Below are 20005 nucleotides of genomic sequence, written 5' to 3'. Positions count from 1 at the left end.
CCATAATGATACAAGTGAGTGGGAGTTGGTCATATAAATTTTGAAGGTCAGTCTTCCGAAGAGTTGAAGACGGTGAGACGTACAATGAGCATAATGTGAACGCAACATCTAACGACAGTCGTACTGCAACTGCCTGGAGACCAGTATTAAGTATAACAGGGCTATGGATAACATTCTGTTTGATAAGGATCGAAGATCCTCCAGTGGCCCGAACAAGAATGGTATGCATTGAAATGGCGTAGGTCAAATGTATCCGTCTGTTTTAAATATGTCTCCTGGAGACAAATGGCTGATGGTGTGAAGTCCTGGACTAATAACTGCAAATCATTGAAATTATTCCTTAGCCCTCTGCAGTTCCACTGTACAAGATTATTAGAAGACATTATCTTTTGGGGGGATTTATTGGGGATCTACCCCGCCCTTGTTTGGAGGGCGACAAGCTATGTGCCCTTTGGACGTTTTCAGATACGTCCATGGCCTCAAGAGATCCATATTTGTTGTATAATTGAATTTTGTTTTGCGACCCTTTTGGGGCTCTATCACTTAGCTTTTTAGATAAATCTGGCTTGTTACTTTTGGGTTTAGTGATATCTTGTTGACTTTGTTGACGACTGAGAAGATGGTTCATGATCACGGGAGGACGTCTCTGACTGGATTCGAGATGGACCAGGAGGTGAGTTTCCAGTTTGTGTAGTTGTAGCAGTCGAGAAAGGTTTAGGAGATGCTGTATTTACCCAAGTTAAGTTTGTCTGACAACTTGTAGACACTTTAGTTACCCTAGATGGTACCTCAGCCGTTGGTCTGGCAATAGAAGCATAACTTTCTGTTTGTTCTGAGCTGTGGACTAGCTTCTTGGCATCCGCAAAACTAATGTTTTGCGTGAATTTTATTCTATTAATTGCCATTTGTTCTTTCCATACGGGGCAGTCCTTAGAGTAAGATGGGTGATTCCCTGCGCAGTTGGTGCACTTTTTGACATTACTGACACAATCTTCAGTTGTGTGTGTCTTTTCACTACAGTGAGCGCACACAACAGACAATGTGCAAGTATTCACGCCGTGGCCAAACTTTTCACACTTGAAGCACCTTAGAGGGTTTGGAATATATGTCTCAACATTGAGGTTACAATAAACTGCCTTCAGTGATTTTGGAGCATTTGGTAGAGAAGAGGAAAACAGATAGGTGTTAGTTTTAATGGTTGTATCATTTTTACGTGTTGAGAAACGTTTGACATACAGTACACCCTGATCCTTCATCTCGGAGACGATATCAAGTTCCGACATGTCTGGCAGCAATCTATCGCGGTCTCGCACGATTCCCTTGCTTGTGTTAAGTGTTTTGTGGGCCGTGATGGTAACCGGAATGCCAACAAAAGTGTCAGTGTTCAACAGGTTGGTAGACTGTGGTTTTTTGCTGTACTCTATCAACAGCGCACCAGAACGTAGTCTTTTAATGTTCTTTACCTCGCCAGCAATGCCTTGAATACCCTTAGACACAGCAAAAGGGTTTAACTTTAAGGGTGTGCTATCTTTGAGCGCACACAACAGACAATGTGCAAGTATTCACGCCGTGGCCAAACTTTTCACACTTGAAGCACCTTAGAGGGTTTGGAATATATGTCTCAACATTGAGGTTACAATAACCTGCCTTCAGTGATTTTGGAGCATTTGGTAGAGAAGAGGAAAACAGATAGGTGTTAGTTTTAATGGTTGTATCATTTTTACGTGTTGAGAAACGTTTGACATACAGTACACCCTGATCCTTCATCCGGCATGTTATATAAAACAGTATAATGTTAACGGTAATATGGATCCTTAATCAATCAATAAAATATGATAATTGGAGAGAAATCAGATGGACATGTATTCATTGTTTTCAAGAAAGCCTGCTTCACTTCCTCCACTGCGAGCCTCTCCCCTTCCACCCTCCACACGAAGAAGCTCCTTTTGGTTTTCCAGCAGAGAAGCCAGCACTTTCAGCTTCTTCTCAGTACAGATAATTTGTGTCTTTGGTAAGACTGAAATATGTAATAACAATTCAATTAATAAAATCAATAGGATTTAGGTAATTGAATACTGGTATTGCTCATTTACATATAAATCGAAAAGAAATGGCAGAATTCGTAGACTCCTCGTGGCAGCATATGATGTATGATCTTAAAGAATATTGACATCCATGAATGATTGTGGGCAGGTATCTATACAAATGCAGTAATTTACCATGCTCGGTGTATGATTAAATCAATTAATTGATTTGTAAATGTATCCTGAGATAATATGATTAGGATTTTTTCTTATTTTTGAACTTATGGAAGAATAACATCAGATAAATGTATGGATCAATTTGATGTGTCTAAAAGTTCATCAGATGATACAACATTAACAATTCTTATGTCATTAATTTTCCAAATTTCAGTTCACTCACCAATCATAAAGGTGGATCTATATTGATAATGCTTGAAAGACTATAGCATTATTGATGAATTAGATGTACAGAAATTATAATACTCGAATAACTTACCACTCACAGTGGAAGCAGGAATCTGTTTAGACGACTAAGGCTATAGTTTCTCAACTTGGGCTGAAATAAAGAATGCATTAATATATAATCATTTCATACTCCATTTTCATCTGTGTTCACAATTATTGTATTCTATCATCCAAAACTGGCTTCCAAAGTAGATAGTTTAGATGTGAGATATAATCATATTTTTATAAGTAATTGTGTAAGAATGAAAATTATGATAAGAATTATAGGGCAAGATCAAGAATTTGTTCACGCCAAACGTGTGCGTTCAACAAAAGAAAGAACTATAAATATTAACACTGATACAGGTAACATGGATACCTGAGATGAACACAGCTGTGCGTTTAAATACCTTTACAATCGTGTGATTATTTAAAAAAAAGAGTGTAATATGTTTTTCATTAAAAAATAGAATTAGATATGACAGTCTTTGTTTGATCCCATGTGAGTAGGTACAAATATCATCAATTACGATTTAATAATGTACACTTTTAATAAAATCATACAATCACCTCCTACTGGAACTGGATTTGCCCTAGTGGTCTCGACAGCTATCATAGCATCTGAAATTCAACTTTTCAAATTCTATCATTGATTAATTTATGTATTGTTGCATTTAATGTTACCAATGAAGTCTTTGGTTAACAAGTTACTTTTTTTGTAACATTAATTTTCCTTTAATGTTTACAGCTGTATAATTTATTCACTTGGAGTAATTTTATAGCTTCATGACTTACCCATACAATGAGGTCCTACTCTTTTATATTATTTCTCTGGAAACACACTATTAGGGAAATGGAAAAACAAATATCTTGTTTCAAATGTATTAAGAAAGGAAAGATGTATTTTTGAAATTATATGCGTGTTTCGGTATAGTACTTGTGTATTGATTCATCATCACCTATGGGACCACTGTTGTCAATGAACTCATTGTAGTATGCCTCCATACTGCACTTGCTGCAGGATACATCATCGTGAGGATTGGAGGTGATGCAGCCTATAAGACATGATCAAGCTGTTTCCCGATCGGAGTAACATCCAGACAACACAGCTCCTATGCTTCAGACCTCACTTGAACACAGTAACCACAAGTGCACCTGTAACATTATCGATCAGAAATAACTTTCCTGGAATATAATAATATTGAATCATATACTCATAAAAAGCTGTTTTTTCCTGGGGCAAACTTTCATATTTGCCTTTATATTTATCGAATATATATAATATCTGAATGAAGAAATTTTGAACAGTTTTCTAGGGTTAACTTCAATGTTTTCATTAGAATTCAAAGATGAGAACAAAGAATAACCATTGATCATGAATGTACCTTATTACAAACATAAAATATGTCAGTGGGGTGTACCCTATTTTCGTGTTACCCAGATAAGAAGTCCATAACTTCTGGATGTAACGTGTCTTTATCGAGTAAAATTATGGTACTAGAAAATTATGTCCATTTTCTGTCAACTAAAAAATTACTAGTTCAAAGAGTTAATAGTCGTACTCTGATCCTTGTTGTGGTCAGTAAAGTTGGTGCACTGCTGATGACTTTACAGACGCGATTTTGCAGAAATTAATTTAACCAAAAAATTATGAATACACATTACAAAAACACATCGACATATACAATGAACACATTTTATAAGCAGATATTGTGCTCACATGATTAAATTGCGTATTTACCATGGTTTCTGTCTGATTTATCAACAGTGTAAACATATTTCCGGTGTGTCCATGGTAATGGCTGTGCATTGGAAAACAAAACCGATCAGAACTATGTGTTTTGGAAATATGCGCACAATACTCCAGAACAATATCGCTAATAATAGTGTAACAAACATCTCTACAAATACGTTTCTGTTCTTGAAATGTGCTATATTCAGCTTGAAGTTAGGATATTATATGATCTTGTCTCGGTGGTCTCGAGGAGTCGGAGTTTGAGGACACTAACGAAAGGTTTTCACTTGTTTCCACTTCACGATCGCTTCCGTATCTCGTCTTATCTTTGAAGTTCGGGAAATTAGTTAGTGTAGGTTCAAAGGCATATTGCTGTTCGGTTTCTTGTTGGTTCAATTGTTTTCTTCGCAATCAGACGATGAGTCTGTTGTTTAACAGTAAACAGGAACTGGATGTCTTTCATGTCAGATAATTCAAGCTACCAGTTGGCACCAATTACGTCATATCTAAGGGGGATAACTGAGGCCTGTTTAGCTCTGAAAACGAAGTGCATATTTCCAAACAAGAATATTCACTAATTCTAAAACTGCATTTTGATTAATGCAAGAATTTTTTTTGGATCTTTTCGTGTACACTTCCTCTTTAAGAAACAAACACATTCGGACACTTCATTTTGAAATAATTGCGTAGATTATCGTTTAATTGTCGACTTCTAAGACTTTTCTTGTCTCAAAACATGTCTATTTATATGCAGACCTTTAAATTGATATGATTGATATGGTAGGAGATAGATGAGAATGACCTTGTAAAGGTATTCATAGGTAATCAGACTAAACACGACAGATGTGTGGATGACAAAGAGCACGGTGTGGATGGCGCTGACGAGACCGAATGCGTATATTAGCTAATTGCTTCCCTGCGCCGTGGCAAAGCAGACGGGTAAAGCGTGGGAAACAAGATGGATCACAATGAATGATCTGCATGGGCCCCTCGCGCTAATGAGGCTATCAATCCTGCCTCTGAGGCTGGCCCACTTGAGGCCCCCTTTCGATGACCAGATCACACCCCCGGCGAGGCCCAGGCTGCTCCATTGCGGCCCTAGATGTTTTATAGCCTCGTCATGTAGCTGGAGCCAATCACCCAAGCTGGCCCTGCAACCCATAAATGCTTAAATTATATTTGGGCGCTCAGGTGAGGAATGCGAATATCCGACTAGTATGTGTTAGATCTCAAGCGGCCAAACTCCTGTATTTGACTCGACGGGATGCCTTGTAACGCCGCTGTGGTTGCTGCCCCCTATGCAAAATGAATGCGAAGAATACAGATTACCATTAATGGGTTCCTTTGCTGCTAAACATGTCTTTTTCAGCACTGCCTGAAACTGAAATCTTGTTAAAGGAGCGGAGTTTGTATGTATAAATAAATACCCGCCTGACCGTGAGTTGCACTGATAAAACCGTCACGAGGGCTTTGATAGGGCATAGCATAGGCCACGGAACTGCCTGGATGGCAATATGAGTGCCCCGGCCCTATTGGTCTGTTTTGGCTGCCCGTAGTACCACCTCCAGGTAGGATTGGTCGCAAAGCAAATGATAAATCCGCTAGCAACACTCGCTTGGCGCTGTGATGAGTCATTACTTGAGCCTGCCACTACCTAAGCTTACCGTGAAAAAATGTAAAATGTCAGTAGATATGCTGCTCGAACAGCGGTGGCTTCATATGAAGACCTACAAACCGTGGGAAGGAGTTGCACAATGAGCGCTAGCAGATCCACCGTAATAGGCTGTCTCCTGTCGGATGCCCGTCCTGGACATCCCTGCAATGGCTTTCTGCACTAGAAAATGATTAGACATGCATTGCAAGGAGTTGAGCTTATGGATGGAGGACAAGGCTGAAATGTAGGAGCGGGCCGTGCTCGGGAGACCTATCTGATAACGAGAGATAGGCTATAAAATGTAGCATATGAACTAAGGGCACTGGCCAAAGGTCAGGCAGGGACTACACCGCCCGAAATCCCCGCTGTGACTGAACTGCCGACTCGTATGTCTTCCAGGTGTTTGCCGCCATTGAGTTGGCTACCGGACTGCTTACTTCTGCTGTTAGATGAGCCAGATGTCTGCTGGGATTGCAGGATTGCAGAGGCCTGTTGATCCGCTTGAGGGTCTGCTGCTCGAAACCATGACAACTGAAATCTCGAAAGAGCGCCTGCTATTATGTTGTCCTGTGAAGGTATATAACGTGCTTTGAAGTAAGCATATCAGGACCATTCGCCTGAGCAGTTTCATTACCCTTTCCCCTTTTGCTGTGTGCCTATTGATAATACTCACCACCACCTGGTTGACACAGAACATTAGCACTCTTTTGTTCGCCAAACTGCTGCCCCAGATCCTCAACGCCATGACTATAGGAAAAAGCTCTAAGAATGTCATGTCTTTCATCCAACCTTGTTGTCGCGATAGGTCTGGCCACTTGGTGTTAGCCCAGCGGCCTTGGATGTATGCACCACAACCCTGGCTTCCTGCTACATCTGTATAAAGCTGTAGAAGTGGGGTGGAAACCCATCCTTGCTCCAAGAATAAGGTGTGCGATTGGCACACCAAGGTGATTGGCGAATTGAAGGGAAGTCTTGAGCATGTGCGAGCAGGTGCTTAAATCCGCCGCAGCCAGGATAAAATCATCCAGATAATGAGCTATATCCTGGCTACACGTTGTGGCCTTAATGGACCATTCGATGAAAGTGCTAAATGACTCAAATAGAGCACCTGAAGTGGAACAGCCGAAGGGGAGACATTTATCAATGAAAAATTTCCCCTAAAATATCATGCCGAGCAGCTGGAAGTCCGACGGTTCCACCGGCAGGAGACGAAAGGCTGATTTGATATCAAATTTGGACATATATGCACCAATGCCGAGGTTTGAATCATAGCTACCGCCTGATCAAAACTGGTGCACTGCACTGTGCATGCTTCCTGCGGTATATAGTCATTCACCGATGATCCTTCAGGGTATGATAAGTGATGGATGAGGCGGAAAGCAGCCTCACGCTGGACAGATGAATCCGATTTCTTAGGCACCAAGCCGATTGGGGAAACTATAAGGGAGTCCACTGGTCTGTGTGAGAATGGGCCCGCTATGCGACCCAACTGAATTTCTTTCTGTAGTTTTTGTTCCACCAGTAGTGGCTGCTCAATCGCAGATTTAAGGTTGACCACATCCCGAGCAACCCGTGGCCCTGAATATTTTATACTAAAGCCCTGACTAAAACCCCGTTCCAGTAACTGAGCTGCTAATGGGTTGGTAACATGATAATGCTCCACCCACTGTCGCAAGTATATAACTTTAACTGGAGATGGGGCCATGCGAAGCATTTCTGGTTGGCAGGGCAGTGGGTTTTGGGTGTTTGTGCGGGAACTGTGTTGTGCTTTTTGGCACGAAAACAGGACGACGCGACATGGCTTCCTATGTTGCGTGCCGAGCATTTGTGGGCATAACGACATGTCTGTCCCCGATCCCACACGCCACAATTGAAATTCCTACAAACCTCGGTAGGCGCGCGCTGTTGAGGGTACCTGGGATATCTGGCAGAAGGTGTGTGCGTCTGCTGTTTATTGCAGGGAAGCATTAGCTGCAGCCACAAGCAAAAGGTCAATTGCGCCCCAAGAACGTGATGGATCTCTCTCCATTTCCTCCAGTAGTCACCGCCAAACCGAGCGGCGGCACCACGGCTTGTCTCCATATATGACAACACTTGTTGTATAAAATTTACATCATTTTGTCGCTCAATAACTACACTGATGTAAGTCAAAAAGGCAGACGTCCAAGACCCAATGTTCAGTTGACGAGTGGACTGCTGCCTGGGTCTAAATGTTACCTGGCCTGAAGGGTCAAGCTCCATCGTGAAATTCTGACTCTCCTGTGTTGCTTGGATTTCCGATGGTAAGAGAGATTTCATGTCAACAAACTCCCCCTGGTGTATTTTTTCCTTTACCGCCTGTCTTAGGTGGAAACTAATGGTCTCCGCCCTAAAGCTAAGCTGCTGATGTGGCAGCATGTCCGCGTTCACAAGTGTATTGTTTGTGAGGGGTTGACTGTAACACCCCATCTGAGGCGTGGGCAGCTACATGAGATTGCTGCAACTCAACCGGTGCCTGCTTACCACGAGGAATCAATAATTCGGGCAATATATTTACATGAGTGATTGAGTGAGTTAATATTTAATGTCCCATCAGCAATATCTTAGCCATATCGTGACGAAAACAATTTATACAATATAAAGTGAAATATTTTTAAGATTAAAACCTGTCGACGATGGACAGTAAAAATACTACATAATCACAGAGATATTATAAAACTAGCGAACAAAGCTAAAACATTCCAATTAAAGAAGACAATACAATATAAAACACGGGCTATAGATCGCCAACAACTGAAGGTAGATCACCAAACTAGGAACTATGGCGTCTTACAGTACATTTGCTTCCTGCTTCCTTATATTAACTTGATCAAAGGGTGACATACCTTGTGAGTTGACTGACGGAGCCAGCGGGATGACGAATGCTGGCTCCAGGGGAGGTGTGGTGTTGGTTGCCGCAGGGGATGCCTCGGGTTGTGGGGCCTGACAGGCCTGGCGGGCAGTGCTCATGGGGAGAACGCCAGTCGCACGTACCTTTGCCCGTCGTTTCGCCGCTTTTGCTCGTCCCTTTACTACGGAGTGGTTGACTGCAGCTCTGAGCTTTGGAGGCATGGTGAGCCTGCGAGCACGTGGTGTAGAGCTAAATCTAGTCAATTAGATGAATGAAAAGATGACAGGAAAGAAGCCGGAGGAAAGCGTATTTAATAGAGAATTTGGAAGTAAGTTGACAACACGACGCGAGTAGAGAGAAACAAGCATTGTCACTAAGGTGACATACTCCCCCGCCGCAAATTATCAAATCAAACTTAAAAAGTAATGAAAGTGAAGGTCGTAATTTAAGATAAAGTTAAATGTCAACAAAAACATGACCAGTCAACCTTTCTTGATATCTTGCTCTGTAGTTGTTCAAACACACAAATATTTTCAAGACTCACTTTGACCTTGTCATGAATGTCTTAGTGTATGAAATATGCAAAAATAGTAATAAAGAAATTGCTCATTGAAAAACATTCAAGGGAAGTTTTGACAGTCTATGAAGAAAATCCAGTGAACTGTTCTTGAGATATCTCGCTGACAATCTTAACATGACGAGGAGTCAGTATTATGTGTCTGAGTGGGGTATTCATGCTTCACTGTGGCATGATATCTCAGTGGGCTAGCACTATAAAACCAGCTTCAGTCTGGGCTAGTACAAGCAGCCGCACATACACATACACACGCCATGCACGCTTGAGCGAAATATTTTAAAGCACGACGTTAAACTAAATTTCACCTCACCTCATCTCAAGTAAACAATGTTGCTTGCCCTCATCATACTTCACTGGCCCTGCAAACTATCAATATCAAAATGCACATCTGCAAAGCAGATTGGGATACTCAACATAATCATGTGCATTAAATAGAGAACAAATTATCTGAGATTTTCAGCAAGCCAGTAGGGATAGCTATATTACTGGCCTGATTCACAATCAGATAGCATTTGGCTAGCGGTCCAGTAGCTAGTTTGAACTGTGTGACCCACCATCTACTAGTATTTTCTTCAGAATGAATCCGATTGGTGATATCTGTAAAGCAGGAAGCGGTGGATTATCAAAGGGGCAAGCTATTCTGCCTAGGGTGATCTCTATGTTCAGCATTTCAACCTCAGCACCCACAGCGTCCGTCGCTGATGACAGATTTTTAGATATTCTGAAAACCCGGGTACCCTGAAACTTAAGCTTAAAACCATACAGCAATCCATCATACTGTAAGTGTGCATTGTAAGCGTTAACAGGTGAATTCATACGAGCGAAGAGAGTCCATCCAACATGTTACGTACGCTGACCAGAGTTGTTGCTTCAGGTATTAGCATTTAGTACTAAAAACTAAATGTCTTTATGGCAGGGATGCGAAGCTTTAATTATATCATATATCTCCGCTTCCTCTTCCGCGTACGCAGACATGCTACGTCATGCCCCAACGTCATCAATTTTGCGTACAACGTCATATGCCGTTAGCTTTCCGCCGGTATCGCCGCCATCATAGAGCATACTAGCTCTCCTCAACAGATCACTTTCACAGGATCAGGTGGATTGAGAATCAGCATCAACAACACACGAGGTAAGGGATAACTCATTTCCAACTATGTCCCATGCAATCACGATAGTCGACCTTTCGACAAGGTCACCGACGACGGATTCCCCCGTGACGATTCAAATAATGAATCGCAATTTTCATTGGAATTAGATCCTTCAGGTAATGTAAAGTTGAGGCCATCAGCCAAGGTAAGTAATAAGCAGTTGAGCATTGGTGCTTGGACATCTGCTTTCCACATCTACATGAGTACATACATGGTAAAGCATGCTTCTCAGTCTACCATTCAGGGTATGTTGGCGTACATGGAAGTCATCAGAAACGCAGCAGTGAGGTTTGGGGGAGATGGCTGGTCACTTTATGATGAACAGTTCCGTCATCGCATGGCAAGGGACCCATCAAGGTCGTGGGCTAAGATCGACGGTGAACTGTGGCTCAAGTACATGACTCCACAACCCAGTCGGTATCAACCAGCGGACAGGAGCGGACGAGCCACAGTACCATACCTTGGGGGGACTCGCAACAATGCATGCTTGGACTTCAACAGGTCACGTTGTACCAGGTCAGAATGTAAGTTCCAACATAAGTGCTCCAATTGTTGCCAGTCCCACCCTGCCAATTCATGCTTTCGAGGGAAAGGGGGGCAACGCCCCCCTATGACTGCAACACCAAACCTGCACCCAACCCCTGTCCGCCATAGCACCAACCCCAGTGGATCTCGTTAAGATTACCCCCCACTTGCATACCTACATGACCGTTAACTTATCACATGCTGTTTATCTTTTGCAAGGCTTTCAGTTTGGTTTTCGGCACCCATGAAGGGCCACCTCCTCGTGGTGGGTGCTGGGTCACGCTAAGCGCCCTTCAACCCCCGTTGTGGACCCGGGGGGATATATGGTCCACCAACCCGTTTGCCGTGGGTTGCACCCCTGTGTTGGTGGAGGACGGGAGGCTGGTGGTTGAGGGCACTGGTTCCAGGAACAGTGTTCCTTTGCCCAACACACCACTTCGCCCCTTACTTCACCTAGACGGGTGGTTGAACTGGCCCGGTTCAATCAATCGGCTGGTCACGCCAAGCCCTGTGCTACAACTGTAAAATGTTGCACAAAATTTGAGAATTATTATATGATATTTTTAAGTCTTGGCAATTTTTGAACTTTGAATTTCTGTATTTCAACTACACAATTTCATGTATGTTTTTGCCTAGAGTCGTATGCCCAGAAGGCGGTGGCTCATGGGCCAATCTGGTGGATTCATTAATCTTTTAATTTTTCTGCTGGAGTATGTCATCCGGTATCCTTGGTGCTGCAAGTTGGAACTCCACTTGTTTTTAGCATTGTCCTTGTGATACTCCGTGGTGGGTGGGGAGCTCGGATGATGAAATCTAACAAAATAACCATGGCTTATGAAACTCCAACCAAGAAAACCAAACGTCCTCTTGACAATGACCCTGTTGACAACGAACTCAGACTGCCCAAACCAACTGATTACTGGCCACGTTTTGTTGTAATTCAGACCAAAGATGATACGCCATTAAAATTAAATCCTTTTGCGGTGTCTAAAGGTATCCAAGGCATTGCTGGCGATGTGAAGAACGTTAAAAGATTACGTTCTGGTGCACTGTTAATTGAGTGTGGCAAGAGACATCAATCAATCAACCTATTGAACACTGACACTTTTGTCGGCATTCCGTCACCGTCACGGCTCACAAGACCCTTAACACGAGCAAGGGAATCGTTAGAGATCGTGAGCGATTGCTGGCTGACATGTCGGAAATAGATATCGTTTCCGAAATGAAGGAACAGGGTGTACTCTATGTTAAACGTTTTTCTACACGTAAAAACGATACAACCATCAAAACCAACACCTATCTGTTTTTTTTTTTTTACCCATTGCTCCAAAATCTCTCAAGGCAGGTTATTGTAACCTCAATGTGGAGACTTACATTCCAAACCCTCTCAGGTGCTTTAAATGTCAGAAGTTTGGCCACCGGCGTAAATGCTTGTACATTGTCTGTTGTGTGTGCTCACTGTGGTGAAAAGACACACACGACAGAAGATTGTAACAGTAATGTCAAAAGTGCATCAATTGCGCGGGGAATCACCCAGCTTACTCTAAGGACTGTCCCGTATGGAAACAGCAAATGCCAATCAATCAAATAAAATTCACGCAAAACATTAGTTTTGCAGATGCCAAGAAACTAGTCCGTGGCTCAGAACAGACAGACAGTTATGCTTCCATTGCCAGAACAACGGCTGAGGCAACATCTAGAGTAACTAAAGTATCTGCTAGTTGTCAGACAAACTTAACCTGGGTCAAAACAGAATCTCCTAAACCGATCTCGCCTGCTACATCTACACAAACTGCAGAACCACTTCCTGGTACGCCCCAAATCCAATCAGAACCATCTTATGACCGTGACACTTCTCAGTCAACTCAAAGGTCTCAATCAACGCAAACCGTTCAAGCAATCGTTAAAAACAAAGGCAAACCGAAGCCAGATTCAAAGAAACAAAGTGGCAGAGCCCCCAAGGGGTCAGATGATAAAATCAAGTTATTTAACAAATACGGATCACTTGAGGACATGGACGTGTCCGAAAACGTCCATTCTAGGGCACATAGCTTGTCGCCCTCGAAAACGCAATCTTGCGGGTAGATCCCCAATTAATCCGCCTAAAAGATAGGTTTATTTACCAATATCGTGCAGTGGAACTGTAGAGGACTCTGGACAAATTTTAATGAAATACAGCTATTAATCCAGGATTTAACACCATCAGTGTTCTGTCTGCAAGAGACGTATCTGAAACAGACAGATAATTTTAACTTACGTCAGTTTGAAGCCTATCATTATTTTTCCCCTCCAGGTGATAGAGCTACTGGAGGTTCTACTATACTTATACGGCAGAATGTTATTCACAGCCCTGTTACTCTTAACACTACTCTCCAAGCTGTTGCAGTGCGACTTACTCTGGGTGTAGCATTTACGTTATGCTCTCTGTATATTCCGCCATCATCGAACCTTCAGCCGACTGATCTTCAATCACTCTATGATCAACTCCCAAAGCCATGTGTTATTATGGGTGACCTAAACGGTCACAACCCACTCTGGGGGAGTACTAACACTAATACTAAAGGTAGGGTAATTGAAGATTTCATTTCCAATAATGACCTGTGCATTTTCAATGATGATTCAAGCACCTATCTGCATCCTACAACTGGCACTTATTCCTCTCTGGATTTGTCTCTTGCAGATTCTACCCTCCTGAATGATTTTGATTGGTCTGTTCATAATGACCTTTGTGGAAGTGACCACTTCCCAACTATCCTTTCAGAAATAACTCCATCTGATTCTCCATCGTATACAAGATGGAACTTTTCAAAGGCGAACTGGTCTTTATATCAAACTTTATGTAAATCTAAATTGCGACCTGAATGTTTCAGTGATATAACTGATCCCATTCAGATTTTTGCTGACGTTTTAAATGAAATAGCTGACGAGTGTATACCGAAATCCTCTACAACTCCACATGTACGGAAACCATGGTTTAATACAGACTGTAGACAAGCCAGAAAGGCGAGGAAGAAGGCAGAACATTATTTCCGCCACCATCCAACGGTCCATAATTTAAATAAATTCAAAATACTCAATGCAAAGGCACGTCGTACCTTCAAACAAAACAAACGACAATCTTGGAGGAAATATGTCTCCAATATTAATTCACGCACGCCAATGTCTAAGGTGTGGAACATGGTTCAGAGAATAAAAGGCAAAGGTTCCAAATCTGCTGTTCATCATCTTAAAGATGGTGACAATTTAATAACTGACAAATGCAGCATTGCAAATAAAATTGGCGAAACTCTTGCAAAAAATTCATCATCGGCAAATTATGTCCCTGAGTTTCAGAGATATCAGAAACAACAGGAAAAGACGAAACTTAATTTTGACTCGCATAACGGTGAAGATTATAATGAAGTGTTTTCATTACATGAGCTACATACTGCTCTTGAGCAAGCTCATGACACTGCAGCGGGTGATGACAATATACATTACCAGCTACTGAAACACTTACCGGAACCGTGTCTGATGACACTTTTAGATATCTTTGACAAAATATGGACGTCTGGAGAATTTCCTCCTTCATGGCGTAATGCCATTGTAGTCCCAATACCAAAACCTGGCAAGGATCATACCGATCCGTCTAATTACAGACCGATCTCTCTAACTAGCTGTGTTTGTAAAACCATGGAACGTATGGTGAATAATAGATTAACTTGGTATCTTGAAACCAATAACCTTATAACAGATGTGGTTTCAGGAAAAATCGTAGTACCATTGATCATTTGGTACGTTTAGAATCCTTTATTAAGAATGCTATAGTAAATAAACAACATGCTGTCTCAATTTTCTTTGATCTCGAGAAAGCGTACGATACCACCTGGAAGCATGGCATTTTAAAGGATTTACATGATTTTGGTTTAAGGGGTCGTTTACCTCTTTTTATTTCACAGTTTTTAAAAGACAGGCAATTTCAAGTCCGAGTGGGTTCAACCCTGTCTGATCATTATAATCAGGATCAGGGTGTCCCTCAAGGCAGTATTTTGTCTGTCACTTTATTTAGTATCAAGATTAACAGTTTGTCAAAGGTTTTAAATGATTCAATTGATGGATCACTTTTTGTAGATGATTTTAATATTTCTTGTCGCGGTAAGAATATGCATACCATTGAACGGCAACTACAGTTGTGTTTAAACAAAATAAATAAATGGTGTCTTGAAAACGGCTTTAAATTTTCTAAATCCAAAACTAATTGCATACATTTCTGCCGTAAATATAAACCACATAAAGACCCAGAACTGTTTTTAAATGGCATTCCCATCAAGGTTGTAAAAGAGGCCAAGTTTTTGGGTTTGATTTTCGACTCCCATTTAACCTTTCTTCCGCATATTAAATCCTTAAAAACTAAACGCCTGAAGGCACTCGATTTGTTGAAAGTTGTTTCCAACTCAAAGTGGGGAGGGGATCAAGCTACTCTGCTCCACCTATATTGATCATTGGTCCGCTCGAAGCTTGATTATGGCTCCATCCTATATGGTGGAGCCTGCAAAAGCAACTTAAAACTTCTTGATTCTGTCCACCACCAAGGCCTAAGACTTTGTCTTGGGTCCTTTAGAACCTCTCCTATTGATAGTCTATATGTTGAAGCAGATGAGCCTTCTCTTACACAACGTTGGATAAAATTATCCTTACAATACATTACTAAACTATATTCTAGCGAGTCTAACCCTGCATTTAACTGTGTCTTTCATCCCGTCTATGAGGATTTATACAATAAAAAACCTTCTCTTGTTCCGCCTCTTGGGCACAGAATTAAGCCTTTCATTTCTGCAGCCGGCATTGAGCTGGAAAATATAGCTCCTTCCCGTCTTTTTCTTCTCCTCCTTGGCAACTGGTGAGGCCTGAAGTTGACCTAACTCTGACAAAGTTTAAGAAATCTCAAACTAATGAATTACAATATAAACAAGAATATAATCAATTAAAAATAAATATAATACATACAAATCCTTATTTACAGATGGGTCCAAGGATGTTGGCGCGGTGGCATGTGCCACTGTCATTGGATCCAGAACAATCTCCTCTCGTTTACCAGATAACAGCTCTATTTTTACAGCTGAAGCAAACGCCATATTAACAGCCTTAAAATATATTAAAAAACACACTAAATATCAACAATATATCATCTTTTCTGACTCTCTTTCTTGCCTTCAGGCTATTAAAAATATTTCTTGTAAACATCCACTTTTATTAGAAATTATTGAATTATATAATGAGCTTGCTACTGGCCAATGCGACATCGTCTTTTGTTGGTTACCCAGCCATGTTGGCATTTCTGGGAATACAATGGCCGATCTTGCTGCCAAGGCAGCACTCAACAAATCTGTCACACCACTTCTTATTCCTTACTCTGATTGCAAGGCTGCTATAAGATCCTATATCCGTGATCTGATGCAAAAGAAGTGGGACACCCAAGTAGGTATTAATAAATTACATGCAATAAAACCCTACATTGGTTACACCTACTTGGGTTGTCAGTCCAGATTTGAGGAGGTCATTATGCGACGATGTCGCATTGGACACACAAGATATACTCATGAATATTTACTGAAAGGCGAAGAACCTCCGTTTTGTATCCCTTGTGATGAAAGAATCACAGTCAAGCATGTCCTGCTTGACTGTGTTGAATATTCCATCACAAGGGATAAGTATTTCAATGTCAAAACTTTGAAGGATCTTTTTTATAATGTTAATTATCATTTAATAATTGAATTTTTAAAAGAATTAGATTTGCTTACTGATCTGTAAATAGTTAAATATTTTATTGTTGGTAGTTTAGATTAATAACTGAGATTGTTAGTGGCTGTGCCCTCAAAGGGGGTTGAAGTAGGGTAAAATTATTGTCCTCCTGAGAGGGTACGTAAGTCCCAAAGCATTCAATGTAAATTTAAATCTACTGTTTTTTTAATCGTAGAATATATGTTCTTTTAATTTGTGGCTTGAATATCTAAAATTGCTAATAGCTGAGGGATGGTGTAAATCCAGCTAGGGTCCATGCAGGAAGCAAAAGTACTGTAAGTCCCCATGGTCCCTAGTATGGTGATCTACCTTCAGTTGTTAGCAATCTATAGCCCGGTTTTATATTGTATTGTCAACTATAGTTAAACTGTTTTAGATATAATTACTAGTTTTTAAATTATTCTTTGTGATAATCTAGTTATTTTACTGTCCTTCGTAGGCAGTCTTTTATAATTTACTATTACTTACTATGTGTACCAATTAATTGTTCTCGTCACGATATGGCTGAAATATTGCCGATGTGACGATAAATTTTAACTCACTCACTCACTCACTCAGTTTGGTTTTCAATTAGAGTTCAGTGGGCAACGCTCTAAAAGATGGTCCAGCAACCTTCGTTCAGCAATGGATCCCACAAAGCAGGGTATTGTAGAAAGTAAGTTACACTCAGAGTTAACGCTGGGACGGATTGCTGGCCCATTTCTTCAACCTCCGTTCCCCAAATTCCAAGTTTCGCCAATCGGTTTAGTACCAAAGAAGCAAACATGTGCATGTGACTCCATAGGTAAGAATGCTGATGATTTTCGATTAATCCACCATCTTTCCTATCCCCAAGGCAAGTCTATAAACGACCATATTGACCACCAGGCCTGTTCAGTCTCAGCTAGCCAAGTTTGACATCAAATCTGCATTTAGGATCATGCCAGTCAATCCTAAAGATTTCGAATTGCTTGGTATGCATTTTCAGGGTGAGTATTACTTTGATAAATGTTTGCCATTTGGTTGCTCAATATCATGCTCTGTGTTCGAGAAATTCAGTACCTTTTTGCAGTTGCACATCCTGAGACAGTTACCCAATAGGCAGCTGATGCACTACCTCGATGACTTCCTGACAGGGGGACGACACGGGTCCGGGGAGTGTGAACAGAACCTTGGGACATGCCTGATGGCCTTGTCCGACTTTGGTGTGCCCATCGCACACGAGAAAACACTCGGCCCAGCAACATGCTTGACATTCCTTGGTCTCGAGATCGACACAGGGAATATGCAGGTCAGAATACCAACGGGTAAGATCGAGGATGTCTCACAGTTAATACAATCTCTGCTTTCTGCAGGCAAATCAAAGACGACTCGAAAGGTGCTGCAATCACTGGTGGGTAAACTCAATTTTATGTGCCGTGCCATTCCCATGGGCAGACCTTTTTGTCGCAGATTCATTGACGCATACAGCAAGGCATCAGTCACATCACATTCGCCTCACGCAGTCGTTGAGGGAAGATCTAGCTATATGGCTTACTTTCCTCAACAGCTTTAATGGTGTATCTGTGTTTCAGAATAGTCAGTGGTTGGACAGCTCGCACGTACAGTTATATACTGACGCAGCCAGCACTGCAGGCTTTGGGGCATACTTTCAGGGACGCTGGGTGAACGGGTGCTGGCCGGACGCCTGGGTACCGGACGGTCTGACGAAGGACATGACACTCCTGGAGCTGTTTCCTATCGTACTAGCGGTACGGCTCTGGGGTAACTGTTTCGCCAACAAGAAGGTACTTTTCTTCTGTGATAATCAAGCAGTGGTTTCCATCATCAACAAACAAACATGTAAGGTGCCCCGTATCATGTCCCTTGTCAGACAGCTAGTCCTACTCTGTCTATCCCATAACATATGGTTCAAAGCAAAATACATCAGTACCACAAACAATGTAATCGCGAGATGCTTTGTCGAGATTTCAGTGGCACCGATTCCGAGCAGCAGCACCAACAGCAGAGGCGCAACCGTCCCCACTTCCGGACAACCTTTGGACCATCTGACAAGGGAGGCGGACAGATTGCTACAAGTATCACTGGCGAGTAACACCTGGTCAACCTACCAAGCAGGGGTTTAGGCGCTATGAGCATCCAGGACACAACATATGGGATCCCGGAAACATGGCCAGTACCATTGATAATCTTGTTCATTTCATTGCTTACTTGTCATGACAGGGCTTGCACCTAACACAGTAAGGACGTACGTCACCGGTATTGCGACTACCCACAAGCTGCGCAATATGCATGACACCACAGGACATTTTATCATTACCAAAATGATACAAGGTATGTATGAAGTCAGTCTAAGAAGGGACCTGCGCAAACCAATCACACTGGAACTGTTACAGGTAATTGTAACAAATCTAAGGTCAGTATGTTCTTCATCGTACGAAGTTTCCCTTTTTCAAGCTGTATACTGTGTGGCGTTCTTTGGATTTTTTCGGGTAAGCGAATTGGTACAGACTGGACAACAACACCCCGGTTGTCAGGCTCAAGAGGTCACCATAGAAGATGGCAACCTGTTAGTTACTCTCCGTCACTCAAAGTCGGACAGACTTTCAAAAGGTATTACTATCAGCATCTCCAGCTCTCCAACCCATGGTCTGTGCCCGGTAGCGGCATACAGAGCTCATTTGGGTAAGCGCACAAATGGATCACAGCAGGTCTTTGTACACTTTGACCATACCCCACTAACTAGGTATCAGTTTCAAGCAGTTTTAAAGAAATCCCTTGCTTTCAGTGGGATTGACACTTCCTCCTATACCTCCCATTCTTTTCGGGTAGGAGCAGCTACCACGGCAGCGTGCAAGGGTGTAAGTTCAGAGCTAATTCAGCACTTTGGTCGGTGGGGATCTGAGTGTTACAAAACTTACATACGCATTCCATTTTTCATATAATAATCTAATAGGCTCTCCAATTCATAAGTAACCTATTTGGCTTTATTGCGTATTGTCCATTCTCCTTCTGTGAGTGATCGCATGTTTCAGTTTGGCTGATCGGGTCCAGTTACTTAGCGAGAGTCAGTAACCAGCGGGGCCATCGGCTTGACAGCGATAACATCCTCTGGCTGGCGAGGGGAGGGATGCGATGGGCAGATCTCCGACAGGTGGTTGACCGACAAGTGGCCAGGGCAACCGGCCACCCCAAGGCCCTTGTGATTCACTTAGGGTCGAATGACCTTGGCCAAGTCACCGCCTGCGAGCTTTCGCATGAGATGG

At 42.1% G+C, this 20005-nt stretch overlaps 2 protein-coding genes across 2 annotated transcripts; both read left to right on the top strand.

Moving 5' to 3' along the window:
• The first annotated feature begins 10629 nt into the window (after positions 1-10629).
• LOC124254976 lies at positions 10630-11203 on the top strand. Its single transcript, XM_046688818.1, has one exon. It carries the CDS (start codon positions 10654-10656, stop codon positions 11131-11133), a length of 480 nt encoding a protein of 159 aa, XP_046544774.1. The 5' UTR covers positions 10630-10653; the 3' UTR covers positions 11134-11203.
• A 6492-nt stretch (positions 11204-17695) lies between these two features.
• On the top strand, positions 17696-18684 carry LOC124255010. The gene is made up of 2 exons (XM_046688849.1): positions 17696-18046; positions 18395-18684. Exons 1-2 carry the CDS (start codon positions 17716-17718, stop codon positions 18505-18507), a joined length of 444 nt encoding a protein of 147 aa, XP_046544805.1. The 5' UTR covers positions 17696-17715; the 3' UTR covers positions 18508-18684.
• The last annotated feature ends 1321 nt before the right edge of the window (positions 18685-20005 follow it).

This window comes from Haliotis rubra, unplaced genomic scaffold, assembly GCF_003918875.1.
Source record: "Haliotis rubra isolate DU_JTF1 unplaced genomic scaffold, ASM391887v1 Scf59, whole genome shotgun sequence".
In the NCBI taxonomy this organism is placed as follows: Eukaryota; Metazoa; Mollusca; class Gastropoda; order Lepetellida; family Haliotidae; genus Haliotis; species Haliotis rubra.
This window is presented reverse-complemented; position numbering and strand designations above follow the sequence as displayed.